Source organism: Chlorocebus sabaeus, chromosome 29 (genome assembly GCF_047675955.1).
Source record: "Chlorocebus sabaeus isolate Y175 chromosome 29, mChlSab1.0.hap1, whole genome shotgun sequence".
Classification (NCBI taxonomy): Eukaryota; Metazoa; Chordata; class Mammalia; order Primates; family Cercopithecidae; genus Chlorocebus; species Chlorocebus sabaeus.
The window spans coordinates 4,372,749-4,393,078 of NC_132932.1; the positions used below are offsets into that span (position 1 = coordinate 4,372,749).

Here is a 20,330-nt window from a genome sequence, read left to right on the forward strand (position 1 = left end):
ATTAGAGCTGAATATAGCACATGAAATCACATCCATAATATATTACTGTATTGAAGAAAGCCTTTCTCTCTCTTTCTCTTCCCTCTCTCTCTTCTCCTCTCAGTGCTGTAGAGGCAGAAGTAGAAGAAAGGGGAAACTTTTATATTTACTTAAGACATTTTTGAAATATTAAACAGAATTAAATTAAATCAGATTCCATTTATTGGAATCTGAAATTCTACCTTTGATTTTATTTTTTCCCAAATATTTTTATTAAAAATAATATTTCAGAAAAATACAACATTTGTTGAGACTGAATGTGGAAAAGGAGAGAGAAGTAATGTGTTGAATGATGGAAGGGAGAAATGCATCATGTGGAAGTCAGCGGCTTGGAGCCAGGTAACTTCATGTTCTAATTAACCTTGACCATGTCATTAGTGTCTCAAGGTTGCAGCTAGTGAAATAATATACATTTATATTAGGTAAGGAGAAAATAATTTCTTCCAGCTAATTAATCAGGATGTATCTTAGAGGATGAAAAATCTCTTTTGAAATGAGCAGAGTCTTGTATTTGATGTGAATTACCTCATTCATTTTAAATGTCACTAATGCCCTATTGCTTAATCTCTTCGATCTAGGTAGAACCAGGTCAAATGGATAAAAACCAAACAGAAGTGGTGAGAGAATTTTTCTTGTCAGGCTTCTCACAGACATCATCTATTGAAGTAGGGCTATTTGTTTTATTTCTTTTCTTCTATGTGTCCACTTGGGTGGGCAATGTCCTCATCATGGTCACAGTGGCATCTGATAAATACCTGAACTCATCACCCATGTATTTCCTTCTTGGCAACCTCTCATTTCTGGACCTATGTTATTCAACAGTAACGACCCCTAAGCTTCTGGCTGACTTTCTTAATCATGAGAAACTCATTTCCTATGACCAATGCATTGTGCAACTCTTCTTCCTGCATTTTATAGGGGCAGCTGAGGTGTTCCTGCTCACAGTGATGGCCTACGATCGCTATGTTGCAATCTGTCGCCCCCTGCACTACACCACGGTCATGAGTCGGGGGTTATGCTGTGTGTTGGTTGCTGCCTCCTGGATGGGAGGATTTGTGCACTCCACTGTCCAGACCATTCTCACTATCCGTCTACCTTTTTGTGGGCCAAACCAGGTAGACAACTTTTTTTGTGATGTTCCCCCTGTCATCAAACTTGCCTGTGCTGACACTTTTGTCACTGAATTGCTCATGGTATCTAACAGTGGGTTGATCTCCACCAGTTCCTTTGTGGTGTTAATTTCCTCCTATACCACTATCCTAGTCAAGATTCGCTCCAAGGAAGGAAGGCAAAAGGCACTCTCCACGTGTGCCTCTCACCTCATAGTTACCTCATGGTGGTAACACTCTTTTTTGGACCCTGTATTTTCATCTATGCTCGTCCTTTCTCTACATTTTCTGTGGACAAGATGGTGTCTGTACTCTACAATGTTATTACACCAATGCTAAACCCCCTCATCTACACACTTCGGAACAAAGAGGTAAAGTCAGCCATGCAGAAGCTCTGGGTGAGAACTGGACTTACTTGGAGAGACCAGGAGACATGAGACATTGATGTGATTTTTTCAAAGCAGAAAATCTGAGGTTAAAATAATTACTTTTTGAATAATGAGTTAGATGATAAAGTCAGTAATAGGAATATTTTGATTTAATGAAATAAATTTAAAAAATAGTCCTATTACTGACTTCATCATTCAACTGTACACTATAACTAATCTGTTTACTTTTTTATTGAATCAAATCTGTTTTTCTATCAGATTGTCTTTTTTCATCTCATCTATTCATCTCATCAAATTTTATTTCATCCACTATTTCCATTTAGTTTATCATTTAGAACTGGTACAAACCACTTTTTCTAAGCCTTCACTGCCTTCTCTACCTTGCTTTATTTTTTTCCTTCAATTTTAAATTATTCTAACTACAGATGGTCCCTGAGTTATGATGATTTACCCTATAATTTTTTGTCTTTAAGATGGTGCACAAACCATACTTTGAGTATTCATATAACCATTGAAATGAAATGAAATAAAAAATACATTAAACTGAATTAAAATGAAATATAACATACCAAAATTCAGAGGACAAAACAAAAGGAATACTGAGATGAAAATTTTCCCTCCCAGCCAGCAGAGACCTAGTAAGGAGCTTGGACCCTCACCTCTGCCCAGCAGTAATGAGGCACCCTGCCGTGCCTTCTCTATAGAATCAACAGAGGCCAAGAGGGGAATCTAATTTCAATTTCCATGTTGCAGATGGCACAGTGCCAGATGAAGCTTGATAAAACAAAAGATTTAAATAGTATCCAGAGTCTCATTACACTGAAATATTTAGGATTTAATTTAAAAACCAAAAACAAAAACTCTCACCATACAAACCAGAAAAATCTCAGGTAGAATGAAAAAACAGTGAATAGATGCCAATTCTAAGATAAAACAGATACTAAAATTATCATAAAATTCTTCATTGAGAAATTACAAGCATGTTTGGAGGAAATACAAAATATAAGTCTCAGCAAATAAATAGAAGATATAAAAAAGAGACAAACGGAAGTGGAGGTTTTATTATAGAACTGAAAAATATCATTAACAGAAAGAAAGAAAAAGAGAGAGAGACAGAAGGAAGGGAGGTAGGGAGGGAAGAAAAGAAGGAGGGAAGGAGGAAGGGAAGGAGGGAAAGAGGGAAGGAAGGAAGGAAGGAGAAGGAAGGAAGGAAGGAAGGAAGGAAGGAAGGAAGGAAGGAAGGAAGGAAGGAAGGAAGGGAGGGAGGGAGGAAAGGAAAAAGGAAGAAGAAATACAGAAAAGCAAGCAAGAAGGACACCTCAGTGAATGGAATTAAAAGCATGCTTGGGAGGACAGAGGGAAAAATCAGCAAACTTGAAGACAAAACAATAAACATTGAAAATGTAAGAATCCTAGAACACCAAAAGAAAAAACAATAAAAAGAAACGTATGTGTAGATACAATAGCCTTTACTTCTCCTCTTGAGTTTTCCAAATTGAATTTGACAGTAAAAGCAAAACTTATTGCATTATTTATTGTTGTACCCAATGTATATAAATAGTTAGGACAATTTTGTATTTAAAGTATGGGAGGATAAAGAGACTGAAAGAATAAGATTTCTATACTATATTTGAACTGGTAAATTGATTACATAATGTAATAGCTAGAATGACCACTAAGAAACCTGTAGAAAGAGATACACCAAAAACTCTATAGATAGATCAAAATAAAATTCTAAAAAAAATTACAGTCACCCACAGGATAGTAGGGAAAATAGAACAAATTAAAAATGAGGGAAGAAACCAAAATCAAAAATAAAATAGGTGACTTAATCCTAACATATCAACATTACATTAGATATAAATGGTTTAAATTCACCAATTTAAAGACAGAGATTGGCAAAGTAGAAAAAAATGACCTTTTACATGCCATCTAGAAGAAACTCAATTCAAATATAATGACACAGGTGTGTGAAAAATAAAAAGATGAAATAAGACGCACCAGGCAAACATTAATCAAAAAGACGCTAGAGTAACTGTGCTAGTATCAGGTTTATTCAGAGCAAAGAAAATTACCAGGGACAGAGTAAGATATAACACAATGATAAAAGGAACAAGCCATAGCAATTCTAAATATGTATATACTATACAAGTTAGCGACAAATTATGTTAAACAAAAACTGATAAGACTGAAAGAACCAATAGACAAATCTACAATTATAATTAGATACTTCAACATGCCTCTTTACACAATTAATAGAGATAGTTCATTAAGTATGTAGAAGAATTCAACAACACTAACAAGCAACATGACCTAATTGACATTTTTAGGACACTCCCTCAGTGACATCAGAATGCACATCGTTTTCAAACACCCGCAGAACGTTTACCAAGATAAGTTATATCCTGAAACGTAACACAACAACCTAAATGTCCATCAGTGATAGACTGGATAAAGAAACGTGGTACATATACACCATGGAATACTATGTAGCCATAAAAAGAACGAGACCATGTCCTTTGCAGAGACATGGATGGAGCTGGAGGCAATTATCCTTGGCAAACACAGTTACAGAAAACCAAATACCACATATTCTCACTTATAAGTGGAAGCTAAATGATGAGAACAAGTGGACACATAGAGAGGAACAGACATTGGGGCTTATTGGAGGATGAAGGTAGGAAGAGTGAGGGGATCAGGAAAAATAACTAACGGGTACTAGGATTAATACCTGTGTGATGAAATAATCTACACAACAAACCTCCTTGACACGAGTTTACTTGTGTAACAAACCTGCACATGGACCCCCGAACTTAAAATAAAAGTAACAAACAATATTAAAATTGCATGACATTTGCCAGAAGCCATCAAAATAAAAGTATACAGCTTTGAAAACAAACTAAAAAAATGTAAAATAATTGAAATCATATAGAAGATGCTCTCTAGCTGTGATTCATTCAGACTATAAAGTAAGAATAGAAAGAGGAGGCAATCTCCAAACACTTGGAAACAAGCCAAATCACTTATAAATAAGACATGGTCATAGAAACAAAATTGAAATGAAATAAAAAATACATTAAACTGAATTAAAATGAAATATAACATACCAAAATTCAGAGGACAAAACAAAAGGAATACTGAGATGAAAATTTATACCACTAAGTGCTGATATTATTAATCTTTTTTGATATTGTTCCATGTATCATTGTTTTAGTGCTCTTCTTTGGGTTACATTTCATTTTTGCATTTCCAGTGTATAGAAATACAATTGACTTTTAAAAGCTTTTTATTTTAAACACAGAGCCACCAAATGTTGCAAAATATAATGCAAGCATACCATTCCTAGATAGAACATCAGATTCTAGATATTGGATACTGGGGAGAAAAGGTTGCTTAAATGAAATCTTAGAGTTGCGGAAGTTAGTCACTACCCTGTGCATGATCCACAGGTCACTCATGATGGAGGGAGCCACAAAAGCCAATGTTTGGGGATACATTTTCTTAAAAGTCTTTCTGACCTCATCCTCTTCAAACTGCTTCTGAGTTCAAATAGGAAGAAATTAAGTGAAAAAATAGTTTGCGCATTTATAGGAAAGACATTTTACTTCATATGAAAACCCTTAGGCCAGGCGTGGTGGCTCACACCTGTAATCCCAGTACTTGGGGAGACTGAGGAGGGCGGATCACGAGGTCAGGAGATCGAGACCATACTGGCTAACACGGTGAAACCCCCCTCTACTAAAAATACAAAATATTAGCCAGGGGTGGTGGTGGGTGCCTGTGGTCCCAGCTACTTGGGAGGCTGAGGCAGGAGAATGGCATGAACCTGGGAGGTGGAGCTTGCAGGGATCCAAGATCATGCCACTACACTTCAACTTGGGTGACAGAGCAAGACTCCACCTTGAAAAAAAAAAGAAAAAAGAAAAAAGAAAAAAAAAGAAAACCCTTAAATTTGAAACTCTTTTATGAAAATTTTGCATTTAAAATGACTTACATTAATAAAAGTCTTCAGACAAAATAATTTGATTTTAACATTGTTTTAATATTCATGTTGAAGAAAAGCATGAATATATCAAAGAGAATTAGGAGAGGAAGCAGCAGATATCTTAATGATTGCAGTTAGAGACATGGAGGGATATTTAAGATTCCTTCAATTTCACAGAAACTTATCATTGACCTGGTCTTATAACCATCAATAATGTATCTTAGGAGGTTGTTTTTTTAAAAAATTAGTATATCCTAATGATGTATTTCTAGGATATTTAATTATGAAAATGCATCCTGGTCCATTAATAGAGACTTATACATTAAGAAAACCCTTCCAACCATTCCTTAATAGCATTTACTCCTGCAGATAACATCAGCAATTATTCAGTGGTTCTCAGTCATAACAGTGAATGAAAATCCCCTGAGGCAATTTATAGTAAAAAGCAGATTTCTGGGATTGGTTCCTAACGTTCAAATTCAGCTGGCCAACTATGGAACCATATTATTTGCACTTTAAAACATTCACTGTAATAGGTATTTAACTTACCTCATTTCAAAATCAGAAAATGAGTTTTGTAAATGCTTCCTCACAATTCAGGAAGCTTCCTCTAATTTGAAATATGGCTTCTTATGAACTGACGGTGACAAGTTCTCTGCAAATGCACATTGTTTATGAAAAACAAAAACTGGTGATTTCTCTCAAGTTTCACTAACCTATCAATAGCCGTGTTTACTCAGTCCAAACTAGTAGATAAACCCCAGGAATGTCTGCGCCTAGAGAGTGCAATGATCCACATTTATCTTTATGGATCTGGACAAAGCAATGTGGAGAGCTGAGCAGAGATTAGGAATGGAGCATGAGCCATTGGATAGTTCTGAGAACTCAGAAACACCTCATGGGATCTCGTATATATTTGGGCATTTACTACATGACTATTCCTATGCTAAACACACACACACACTGACTATATACATATATATACACACACATACACACATTATATTTACATATATCATATGTATTTATAGTGCATAAAGCATATACACACTATATATTATATATAAATATATTTTAAATATATAATTATACATATATAATTTAATAAGAAAGAATCCTAGAAAATAAGAGAAAAGTTGAAGGAATAAAGTCTTCCTAAAAATCAGGATTGGATTAAGTTTCTCTTTGATGGGCCTTCAGAGGATATCCTGTTTATTTCTATCATAGTTTTCATTTTGCCTCATATTTTGTGATTGTCTGTATACTTGTCTTTATTTCACTAATTGAAAAGATCCAAGTGTCTGGTAATGTATGTTCTTAAATACTCTATCTTCACTCCTAGACCATTGCCTGAAATCTGAAATGTTGTAGGTACTTGAAAAGCATATAATAATTGAATAAATAAATATATAGATCGTATTTATTATATTTTGATTAAAAAATTATGTCCAAAGTCTGCAGCAAGTCAGTGATCAGTATTACATCAATAACAACAAAGAAAAATACTTTTAAGGCAGATCTTGATTTCTCTTTAAGTTTTTGTTAATGTTCACATATATAGGTGTAATTGATTGTAAAACTTGACTATGTTCAAAGTCTATAAAATTAAAAAAAGAGTATTATAATAGGCAAGGGGACTTTATCTTAAGGCAGAAATTCTTTTCCTTCTGTGTTCTTTTATATTTATGCATATGTTTGGATTGCAATTATAGGGCAAGTTGTAAGTACCCAGAAGCATGCCTTCCTGGATTGAATACAATATCCAAAGTCATTGGACATTCCATTCAATTGCTTAAGTAACTCAATCATTACTCAATTTTCTCCTTTGGTTTAATATCTCACAGTCAACCCAGGAGAAAATTGCTTGAGTTCCCTGCACGTTAATTTAGTAAAAATGAAATTTAACTCTTGTTTATAATTGTCTTCTTAAGATCCATGGACATGTAAAAATTCAGCACAACATCTGCATCTGTGGCATTCAAACATACACTTCCTAATAAATAACTCCCCAGGAGACAGAATCAAATCAGAAAGAGATGCAGTGTTTATTGAAAATCTAGTTTGAGTGAAAATGTGTTAATTTAATAATTGAATACATATTAAATGTAACACTATCGATTATGTTTACATTATAAAATATTTAGCTGTAAAATATGGATTTTTCAAAGTTAAAATGAATTTCTGTAATGAAAATCACTGGAATGTATTCATTTTTTAAATAAAAGTGTTCAGTATAGTACACATTTACTAGGAAAAGTATATTTTTAAAATCAATAGGATCTTGAAATGGCGCTGTCTTTTTTCTCCTTTCAAGCTTCCAAAATTAGGACAAATATTCGCTGGGCATTATTTAATCCCAGGCGTGCCTCCCTGTGCCTAAAGTCTTGTGTTTTGAATAATGCACTTTGCAGTATTGAGCCATGATTAGGAAATAAAAATTCCTTTTCATATTAACTTTTGGGGCAGAATAAACTAGTAAGCTAAATCTGGTTTTAGAAAATGCAGAGTTCATTCCAAAATGTATGTGTGGAGTTGAAGATATATATACATATGTGTGTATGTGTGTGTGTGTATATACACACACAGCTATATTTTCACAGATATATATTTTATCTTATTTTACTAATATATACATACATAGATACATTACATATATACATATATACATGCAAGCATGTATATATTTGTAATAAAATACATACATTTCTGTATATGTAAAATACATATATACATACATACATGTAAGTATATATTTGTAATATAAAATAAAATGATATATTTTTGTTGAAATCAACTGTTTCGCTGAATAAATGATGTATATATCATTTCTCTGAATATATAGTAATATATATAGCTTTTCTGAATAAATGACATATCATTTTATATTGCATATATACATGTATGTATGTATATATATTTTAAGCTTTGTATATATATACAAAAATATATATAAATACATGTATATATTTGTTATATAAATACATACATTATGTATATATGTAATACACGATATTTACAAATGTGTAATATAAAATAAAATGATATGTTTTTTGTTGAAGTCAACTCTTTCCCTGTAATATAACACATTACAAATTATATCAATGTAGTATCAGAATGAAATCTTTGAGCAGAGTTATATTAAAGAAATTATATCCACTGTATGAGTAGAAACATGTAACACTATGGAAGGCTGGAATTCATTGAAAAGTCACAAGTCGGTTTTGCAGTTTCTTCATAGCTGCTTTCATCTCTTCATTTCTCAGTGTGTAGATAATGGGGTTCAGGAGTGGAGTAAAAGTGGTATAAAACACAGACAGCAGCTTGTCCACAGAAAACCTACTGAAAGGCCACACATAAATAAAAATGCAAGGGCCAAAGAACAGCGTCACTACCATGATATGTGCAGAGCAAGTGGAGAGTGCTTTGGATGCGCTACCGGCAGCACGCTGTCTGACAGTAAGGAGGATCACAGTGTAGGAGATCAGGAGGAGCAGAAAACAGCTCAAGGAAAGCAACCCACTGTCTGAGATCATAATTATACCCAAGACATAGGTGTCCATGCAGGCAAGTTTGATCACCAGAGGGAGGTCACAGAAGAAGCTGTCTACCTCACTGGGGCCACAGTAAGGTAAATTTGCAGTGAAAGCCACTTGACTGATGGAGTGCACAAATCCAATGACCCATGAAGCCAGCACCAGCTTGATGCAAGTCTGCCAACTCATCAAAGTCATGTAGTGCAAGGGTTTGCATATGGCTACATATCTGTCATAGGCCATGGAAACCAGGAGCACCATCTCAGCCCCACCAGTAAAGTGCAAGAAGAAGATTTGAGCCATACATCCTCCAAAGGAGATGAGTTTTCGATCACTAAGGAAATCCCTGATCATCTTGGGAGTGGCAAATGAAGCCAACCACATGTCCAGGAAAGATAGGTTCCCCAGCAGGAAGTACATAGGGGAGGAATGCAGGCGGGGATCAGAAATTACAGTGACCCAAATGAGAAGGTTACCCAGCATAATGGCCACATAGATCCCGAAGAAAAATATAAAGAAAAAATTTTGAAGATGTCGTGAAGTGCAGAGTCCATGCAACACAAATTCTGACACCAAGGAATAGTTCTGCATGTGCATTGCCTCAAGTTTCAGACTTCGTTTGTAATCTAAATGAAGAACAAAATCCTGTTATTTGCAACAACACCTCAAGGACATTGTGTTAAGTGAAATAAGCCAGGCACAGAAAGACAAATATCAAAAGATGTCACTTAATATGTGGAATATAAAAAAGTCAAATTTACATAAATAGAAAGTAAAATGGTGGTTACCAGAGGCTGGGAAGGAGGAGGGTGAGGGATAAGTTTATCAAAGAACAAAGTTTCAATTAGACGGAGGGAAAAATTCAAGTGATGTCATCATAGTGATTATAGATAACAGCAATATATTATACACTTGAAAATCACTGAGAGAATAGATTTTGCATTCTCATCATAGAAAATAAGTATGTGATTTAGCCATTCCATAATGTTTACATATATGAAAACATCATGTTGTACATTATAAAGGTATATAGTTTTTATTTGTCAATTAGAAAGAAAGAGAGAGGGAGAGGAAGGAAGAAAAGAAGTAAGCAAAAGTGCCTGTCAATTGCCTGGCACATGAAAGTGATCAACTGAGTGCTATCTCTGTATAATTTTTAACTTGCAAGAGATACTCTAAAATACAGAATGTCATATACTACCAAGCATGTATATTTGCCTTTTTCAAACTTCAGTGATTCCTGAGGGGCAATTAGGCATTCTGAAAGACTTCTGCATAGGTGAGAGTTGTAGGAACTTTTTTTCCCCCTTCTTTCCATGGCCTTTGTCCGTATAAAAACATGGATCAATCAAGTGTAGTAGGTGAACCAAAATTCCTTAAGAGGACTGAGAAGATGAAGATTTTTTCAGGGGTACCATCTTCTCACCATCTGTGTCGATATCATTGCCCAATGGGTAATTAATTATTCTTAAGCACTAAATATTGAAGTTCAAGCTTCACTTAAAAATAATGTCAACACGTAAAACATGGGCAACGGAATGTACATTATGAAGTGTCTCTTCCTCTTCCTCTCTCTCATTTACACACACAAACACAAAACAAAACCTAGCAAAGGCATGTTGATAGGTAGATATATCTATGTATCTAAATATGATTAACATGTCTTTCTCCTGAATCCAAGAGAAGCAAATTTTGTTCCTCAATGACAAAATTTAAAGGAGAAAAATTACTTTAAGCTAAAACGCATGTTTTGGATATAACAACTATGGGTGGGGGATGATGTATAAATACAGATGAGCTCCCAAATCGTGTACCCAAGTTATGTATGTTGCTTAGTAATGTTATAAAAGTCTCATTTATTGTGTTATATGTGAGTTGTAGAATAGCTTTTCTCATATTCTCATATGATATCTTTGAGGAAAATTTGATCTAAATAATAGCTCAGTTTCATAAAGTTTTAATCTAAAGTGTTAATCTATGCTATCAGGGAGGACAGCCTATAATTGCAGGCCACAGGATTCTTTCCTCTTCCTTGCCCTTCATCAACAAGCTGGATATGACATAATTTGCAGGTTTGCAGATAGCACAAATCTGAGATGATTTACTTACAGACTTATAGAATATTTCAATATGCTGGAAATATGGGCCGTAACCAGCAAACAAGAGATAAAAGGTGGAAGGAGGAAGAGAGAAGAGTGTAGACTGATACTTATCAGTCTAACAGAGACATACAGTATTATATTTATTAACATATTTCTTTATAATCATGCTTTTAATGTGTTATATTTTTTCTCAAAAATGAATAAAAATATTTATGGTAAAATGTGTTGTAGTGCTTTTAATTAAATGAGTGAAAAAGGATCCAGATCTGGTTCAGGGCATTCATATCTTATACTCCAGTTAAATTTCAGCTCAAGAAATGGCTTTCTATAGAGCCATAATGTTGAGATTTCTCCCATATTAAATCTGCTTGGAATATTTCTTTTTTTCCCCAATCACTATAAAATCACCTATTTGAAATGTTTGCTCAATTATTTTTAAATTATTTTACAAACTTGGTTATCTCCATAATACTTCCTTTGGAATTTTGAAAATCTCAGTCCCTTCTAGGACCTCTCCTGGCAGTAGTCAAGCTATCTTCTTCCTTATTCATTTACTCACTTACACACTCATTCATTCAGACTGTATCTATAAGACACTAACACATTTTTTTCATCTCACTTTATTTGGTATAAAAACCAGTCAATACAAGAAGAAATAAATCACTTAACCTAGGTTTTATTTAGTTTCCTCACCCCACAGATTTTTATTTTTGCTCTTATCATTTTTAAATTAATTGCATTTGGGATAAAAAAACCATTGATCTAATTGATTTATAGATAGATTTATTATTTATAAACTTTCTCTGAGATGATTTAGAATGACTTTCTTTTAAAAAATACTTTAAATTATTATGTGGAAGCTAAACAAAATAAACTGATGGATACAGAGAGTATAAAAATGGTTACTAGACAATGGGAAGGGTAGTGGGGAGGGTTGGAGGATAAAGGGAGGATGATTAATGCATATAAAAATGTAGTTAGGATGACTTTCAATGAAAAAGATATTTCCAAGACCTCTCAACAAGGATCAGAGCATAAAACCTATGAAATAATTTTTTTGGGGGGTTTTCACCATTACATATGATTGACTAATAAGTTCATCATGTTATTTTAAAATGTAGCTCTGAGTTTGTAGATGAAATGGAACAGAATTCATAGGTTCCATTATTAGTTATTTTTTATGAGCAATAAACTAGAGTCTCACTCTTCTCACTGAGAAGAAAATACTGTATAAACCTTTTTATAAGGGGTATCACATAGAAATTACAAAAAAGATGCAGGACTCTCCTTCATATGAGCTTTTTAATGTTGCTCCTTTATAAAACTGAAGAATATACCATAAAAGAAAAGTCTTGTAAGACTTCTACAGGGAAATAAGGTAACTTATTCTAGTTGTGAAATAGCCTAACAGTGAGAATTTGATACAGTAATAGATTTTTAGAATCTAAAGGGATTAATGATTACCATATCTTCTTTAGTCCACTCAAATAGCACCCATCTCACCCAGACTGTTGTCAAGATAACGAAAATTCAAAATTCCTTTGGTTCTCCCTGAATTTTTATTAAAGCATTACATTAAATCATTTAATTGCAACACTTTTTTTGACAATTAGATGCTACCCACCTTTAGTCTGAAATTTTAAATCTGAAGCCAAAATCCCCAGTGGGCACAAGGGACATAATCACAAAGCAAGCATTCTTAGGAAGTTTACTTAGATTCTTCTGATATCCATTCTAGCACACACATCACAGGTCATAGAGCTACACTTTTATTGATATTCTTTTCCTTTTTATGCCCCTGAAAAATTTCACTTGTAAATCTAAAATATAATTGTATTTAATATACTGTTTTATGAAGATTAAGCGAACAGAAAGTTGAAATAATCAAGTGGAAAACTCGGGAAACAAACATAAAGGAACTCAATTTGCTATTGAATCAAAGATGTTCTACAGTTAGATACTGGTGATGGTTGTACAACTATGTAAATGCATGAAAAATCATTCAATTGTACATGTAAAAATAAGTGAACTTTATGATATATAAATTATACCTCAATAATGCTTTTAAAATGGATATTAAAAGAAATGTAATAAATAGTCTCAATTATAGTTCTAATTTCTGAGAACTCTTTATGATGTGTAAATCATCTAAAAGCAAATAAACATTAAGTTTGTAATCAGAAAAAATGACACTGATTTTGTATACAAACCAATGGTATTTTTAAATTAAAATAGAAATCCAACTAATAATGAAAAACATTAATTTTAACTTGCAAGTTATTATGACGTAATCCAATGATTTAATATATAAGATAATATAATAATTAGTCTCTATTTAAATTATATCTCATACATGTTCATATTTATTACAAAAGTTCTTTACTAACCTGGAGTTAAGATGCTCAGTGCTGACACTGTAGCTCACCCAATTTATATTTTACATCTACTATACTTGAATGGAGCTATTGAAAATACACATATTTTATCCCAGAGATGATTTAATCATCTTTCTTCTTCCCCTTAAAAATAATTCGGGAAAAGCATTATCTTAAAGTTAGAGAACTTCAGATTTGAGTCTTCCTTGGAGTTAAGATATAAATATACCCTGTCTCCCACCAATTAAGAATGCTTTAACTACGGGCCATTTGTGACCAATGACCATAACAAAGGCTGGGGAATAAATCATCTGAGGATGGAAATTTGCAGTAATGAATCATGTTCATTTCTCCAGGTGACAAAAGAAAAATAATTACAGATCTGCCAGATTATATAACTGGTTTTATATTAGTATATATAGCTGCATTTATTTTAGTAATTCAAGCAGAATTATCCAGTTAATCAAGTATAAAATGACACATTTATCTTTAAGTAATCAAATTAACAAGTTACACTCTAAAAATAGGCTGAAAATTTGCCAACTCTGCCCATTATATAACTTTGATCAAGCATTATACTTTGAAAAAGATTTACTCATACAAAGAGAATCAGATTTATATGTACCAAAATATTTGCCTTCTCTAGATTTGTATGGTCAGGCATGATGAAATCTCCAGGTGTGTGGGTTACTTTGTTCGTCACTTATTATTGATAGCCTACTTACTTCCCCAAATCATTCAAGGTTAATGCAGGATTCTTCTACTAATGGGTCCATGCTGAAGACAAATATTTCAAAACATTCTCATAAATGATCATCACATTTACTGGGTAGGCACAATTTAATCAGCTGACAGTATGGCTAGAATATAAGCAGGCTGAAAAATGTGAAAGGAGAGACTGGCCTAGGCTCCCAGCCTACATCTTTCTCCTGTGAGGGATGCTTCCTGCCCTTGAACATTGGACTCCAAGTTCTTCAGTTTTGGAACTCAAACTGGCCCTCCTTGCTCCACATCCTGCAGACAGCCTATTGTGGGACCTTGTGAGTGAGTGAGGTAATAATAACTCATATATGTGTCATAAAAATATATTATAATTATATTTTTTATATATATTCCATTAGCTCTATCTAGAGAACCCTCACTAACACAATTACTTATGAACTATGGGAAATTAATCAACTTCCAAATGCCGAGCCTCATATGTTTTTGATGTAAAATAGGAGTTCTTGTATTATCTTAATGTTGTTTGTTTACTTATTGTTTTCTTATATATTTTTGGAAAGTAACCGAAGCAGCTCAGATAAACCAGGTGAAGGTATAATCTCTAACATGGTGATAATAGATCTAGTTTATACATATATAATGCCAGTTTATACACCTCCTCAGATTGTTTAGATGCTATATTTAAATATGTTGCTATATTTAAATATGCTGATATCATATTGTTTAGAATATTCACACAATGGAATCTGAATAGTTTATTTACAACTTTTTATCTATTCTTTCCATTCCTTGTAAATAATCAACTATAGTTTTAGGTAAAATATTTTCTAGGTTATGTCTCAAGACCTGAGACCTTCCTTTACCTGATCTTCAGCTTAGTTGACCAGAGGACTCATCACCACTTACCTGATTAATGTCAAGCCCAGTAATCCCACCCTTGTGCCACAATCTCTTCCCAAAACCCAAGCACTCATTCCTAAAGTGTAAGGAGAACACTTTCAAAATATGTTTTTACTTTTGAACAAAAAGGAGGTATCTTTTAAATAATGTTATCTTAATTCCTCATTTCTCTAAAAGCAATCGCTCCATTAAATGAAAGCTATTTCAGCATAAATTGATTTTAATAAATTAAATATTAAAATACCTTTCATATACGGATGATCCCCAATTTATAGTGGTTCTACTTAGAATTTTTCAACTTTGTAATAGTGCAAAATCAGTACATATTCAGAGAAACCATGCTTTAGGTACCCATACAATCATTCTATTTTTCACAAAATTTCAGTTCTGCATTCAGGAAATTACATAAGATAGTCAATATTTTACTGTAAAATAGACTGTATGTTATATGATTTCATCCAGCTGTAGGCTAATGTTAGTGTATTAAGCATGTTTAAGGCAGGCTAGGCTAAGCTATGATGTATTGAATGCATTTCAATTTATAATATTTTCAACTGATCATGGGTTTATTGAGATGTAACCCCATTGTAAGTCAAGGAACGTCTGTACCAAAAAACAAACATAATTCATCAAAATATATATGTTAACATATGCACATGCTATTATGTAATTATATGAAAAGGAAACTGGAACAAAATCCCTAAAAATATGCTCAAAAGTTATTTTTGGCAAAAAAAAAGTAATAAAAGGTGATAGAGGCAGATTATTATATATCTTTCTCAAGCTTTAAAGTGTTGGAACTTTGAACAGTAAACCTGAATTTGCATAATACCTTATCAATGAAAACAAAAGATAAGCTTCTGCTATTGATGTTATTTATAATATTAATAATTTTATTTTTTACATAATATGTTAAACCTAGAACGTTGCTCACAAAAACACAGAAAGTTTTGAGACCTTAACATGCTTCTCTACTCTTCATTATGTATGCTTCATACAAAACCAGTGGTTCAGGGCTGGCTGCTCTGTCATAGGCATGGTTGCTGCGTCAGTGCCTAGCTCATCTCCCACTGCCTGTCATTCATGTCCACCAACACAAGTCATCTGGCTTCTGCTGGTTTTTCTTTTAAAAAATTAAACAAATAAATATTTTTAAATGGCTTAACTTCTATCATTAGAACCTTTATAACTGTATTCACTAGGTCTCTTTGTCTTTAACAAAAGGCTCTCCATTAAGTGATATTCTCAATTCAGAGAAACTCAGAAACTATAAGGTCCCAAAGGAATACGGTATAGGTAGTTTGAAAGCCTTCCACCCCAGAGACTACTCTGCAGTGAATATATGCCTCACACTCTCCCACAAACACTGGTCACTGCAGAAAATGCATTGTTTTGCCGCAACAGGGTTTTATTTCAGGCTTTAGTTAAAATATGGGCAATGCTTTATCCATGGGAGAAAAATGTGGTGGAATAATGATGTCTATCTGGTAAGATACGATCTGTATTCTAACTTGTCCCTTACTTCCTCTGTCACATTTAAGAGAATTTCACGATGTTTTAACACCATTTTTCCACACATACTAAGTAGGATGGTTTGAAAGTGCTGGATAGCTTCCAGAGTTATCAAGAGTTTTCTCCCAGCTGCATCTTGGGACTTCTGTACTCCCTACAGCATCAAAGGGAATGATTTCTAGACAGTCTCACAGCTCGATAGATGTCCTGGTTGAGTGAGACTCTGTTTCAAACAACAAACCAACCCTGTATATTGGAGGCAAAATGAAATGAGAACTTCCATATCCGTAATCATCAGAATCCATGGTTTTCCTGGATTAAGGGACTGTTCTAGGTACAGATATGTGGCTGCCGTTAGCAGAAATTTTCAAGCAGGGAGAAAATTGTTAATAATTTATGAAGATAAGGAAGAAACTTGGTAGAAAATATGGAAGGCAATCTGTTAAAAGCTATAACTGTCAATGGTGCCATGGAAATAAAATTATGCTCTTGGAACTGAACAGAAAGAGATGCAGGATAAACCACATGAGGAGAAGGACAAATGCCAGAGAACATTGGGTGTGCCTCCCAAACATGCTCATTCTGAGCTCTGAAACTTCTAACAAATTGCCTGGAGAGTCAGACTCAGAATAAGACCCATTTCATGGGGTTATTGTGAAGATGAATTTAGACAATGTGAGTGAAAGTTTCAGACACACAGCAGGTATTCAGAGAAATAGGGTGACACAAAGAGGGTTTTAGTTTTTCAAAGGACCCTAAAAGCAGCAACTCCAAAAGAAATGGAAATGGTTTCATTTTCTTTCTATGCTTCTTTTTTTCCCTACATTTTCATCTCTTTCATGAGTTCTGCTTTAAGTCATTCCATTTTATAAATATATGTATACTCTTGCAATTTAGAAAGTAACTTCTCTCTAGGATATGTCTGAAAATTAATTATACTTGTATTGTTAGTATTGATATTAAATTATAATTTATTTTATTAGTAATACTTTATCTTTTGTAATTTAACTAAAATAATACTAACAACTTTTAAAATAATAAGGTAAAAAAGCAGGCATAGGCTTTTACTCTGTTTGCATAGTACCAATAGTCTATTTCTTTTTTATCTGACATGCCCAGTAGAGATTAATGCACACAATAAGAAAATATTCAATAAATTCTTGTTGACTTGAGTAGAAAAAATAATCCTCTTCTAAATCTGGTACTTTCTAATTCTGTTCTTATTTTTATCCCTAGTATCCAATAATACTGTTGAATCTAAACAACAACATCAACAACTTCAATTATACACAACAGTGGGGATAAGCCCAGACTCAAGCAAAAAACTTGAAGCAATAAGTTCCAAAAGTAATCATAACAGAATTATTATGGATACATGGAATATTTTTCATGTAGCTATTTTCCATTTGTATTTCTTATGTCAGTTACCTTTTCATAGGACACATAGTCTTAGGAAGAGTTTTATTATTTTGTCATGATTCATAAAAATCATATTCCTTTCCAACCAAACTAAACTATTTATAATAACTAAACTATTTATAATAAGCATTCTTTCTAGAAGCTAACTCTACTAGATTCTCTATTATCTGTTTAGATTCAACAGTATTAGATTCAACAGATTCAACAGCATTATTCTAATACTGTTTAGATTCAATAGTATTATTGGATACCAGGGATAAAAATAAGAACAGAATTAGAAAGCACCAGATTTAGAAGGGGATTATTTTTTCTACTCAAGTCAACAAGAATTTATTGAATATTTCCTTATGGACATTTTCCTTTTGTTCACTCTTTCTTTTTTAAGCTGTAAAAATGAGTATAATTGTTATTATGATTATGAAATAGTAATTAGAAGTGTTTAGCACAGCCCTGAGTGTACTCTCCTCTCTCTCAAAGATATGTGTATATACTCTCTCTCAATATGTGTGTGTGTATGTGTGTGTGAATATACATATTAAATTATATATGTGTGTGTATATAATTTTATACATATATGTTTATATATGTGTTATGTATTTATAAAGGTCTCTCTCCATATATATATGTACGTGTGTGTATATATATACACGTACATATATATGTGTGTGTGTGTATATATATATGCTATCTAAACTAGCAACAATCTAGCTGGCTCCCAACCTTAACAGAGGGCTGTGTAACACCAATCATCAGAAAACTGTCATGAGTATTGGAAATAAGTGATTCATTATAGGGAGCCTTTGAGATCCAGATATCTAAAAAATGAAAAAGAAGGAGAGTAAGAAGGAAAACTAGGAGACAGAACACAAAAGAGGAGAGGAAAAGCAAGAAATAGAAAGAATGTAAATCTATTTTCCAGCTTCACAGAATTATATTTTTAAAGGAATTAATAGCAAAAATGAGTAGTTTAGAGACCAAATTCCTACAACTTGTTGGTAAGGAATCTATTTAGTTTGTATATGCCATTTATCCTGGCATTGTGAAAGAAACTCTGCCAATGATGATTAGGGGAAACATAATGTATTTCAAAAAACATAGCTTCTTCATCCAAGGTAGATGAGACTGATTGGAAATAGTTTCCTGTGGTGATGTTGGAAAATGGAGGGAATCATCTAATTCTGAAAATGTGTAGCCAGAGTCTTGGGTCCCGGGGGCCTTCTCCTTTGTAACACTAAAATCTGTTTTTATAGCAACTTGATGCACAGTCCTCTCCCAGTCTTCACCACAGACTTTGCTTCATTTTAGTCCCTGCAGAGATTTCCAGACTTTAGCTTCTCAAAAATCACCTTCTTTTGAACTAGAAATTTAATGCAAGACAGTGTATTCTATGGTCATAGATCATGTCTGGCAACATGGCCTTTTGAACACATTTTAGAGTTCTATATTGAAGATCAGACCTCAGGAGTCACAGTGGCTGTAGTATGCCTCAGGTTTTGCGTAATTTCTTACAGGCTACACAAGCTTTGAGTTTCATGATCAGAGAACATTTCTTCCTAATCCCCATTATTTTTCCTTATGCCTAAAACATTTATTCTTTCACAGATGGTTAACCACCTTCTCCTTGACCGGTTTATCTGCTCTTATACTTAATTAGCTATTTTCATTGATGAAAAAGGTTTCGCCATTTTGTCAAGACTAGTAGTAGGATCTCTTTATTTATTCATTAATGAAACTATTATTGACCTTCAAATAATGTACTAATATTTTCCAGTATTTCAAATGTATATTTAGGCACTATTTTTCTACCATATAGTCCCTAAATAATAATATGTGCTTTTCAAAAAGAATATTGTTGGCCAGGCACAGTGGCTCATGCCTGTAATCCAAGCACGTTGGGAGGTCAAGATGGGTTAATCGGCTGAGGTCAGGAGTTCGAGACCAGCCTGACCAATATAGTGAAACCCCATCTCTACTAAAAAATACAAAAATTAGCTAGGCATGGTGGTGGGCATCTGTAATCCCAGTTACTCAGGAGGCTGAGGCAGGAGAATCACTTGAACCCAGAAGGTGGAGGTTGCAAAGAGCCAAGATCATGTTATTGTACTCTAGCCTGGGCAACAGAGCAAGACTCTGTCAAAAAAAAAAAAAAAAAAAAAAAAGGAAAAGAAAAGAATATTATTTTACCTCAGGTTCACAGTATTGAATGGATCATAATCCTTGATTCACATCATAATCTCTTTCATG

At 33.5% G+C, this 20,330-nt stretch overlaps 2 protein-coding genes across 2 annotated transcripts; one reads left to right on the forward strand and one right to left on the reverse strand.

Moving 5' to 3' along the window:
• The first annotated feature begins 632 nt into the window (after positions 1 to 632).
• On the forward strand, positions 633 to 1,585 carry LOC103231310 (olfactory receptor 4Q2). Its single transcript, XM_007990609.3, is given in 2 exon segments — positions 633 to 1,358; positions 1,361 to 1,585. Coding segments are annotated over 2 exon segments (951 nt in total).
• Positions 1,586 to 8,601: 7,016 nt separating this feature from the next.
• On the reverse strand, positions 8,602 to 13,712 carry OR4K14 (olfactory receptor family 4 subfamily K member 14). Its single transcript, XM_007990608.3, has 2 exons — positions 13,545 to 13,712; positions 8,602 to 9,681 (listed from the first exon to the last, which is right to left on the reverse strand). The coding sequence occupies exon 2, from the start codon at positions 9,650 to 9,652 to the stop codon at positions 8,720 to 8,722; it is 933 nt and encodes a 310-aa protein (XP_007988799.1). The 5' UTR covers positions 9,653 to 9,681; positions 13,545 to 13,712; the 3' UTR covers positions 8,602 to 8,719.
• Between the last annotated feature and the right edge of the window lie 6,618 nt (positions 13,713 to 20,330).

Bases quoted from the DNA above. Each gene is read 5' to 3' on its own strand.
- OR4K14 (XM_007990608.3), bottom strand. From the start codon at position 9,652: ATGCACATGCAGAACTATTCCTTGGTGTCAGAATTTGTGTTGCATGGA.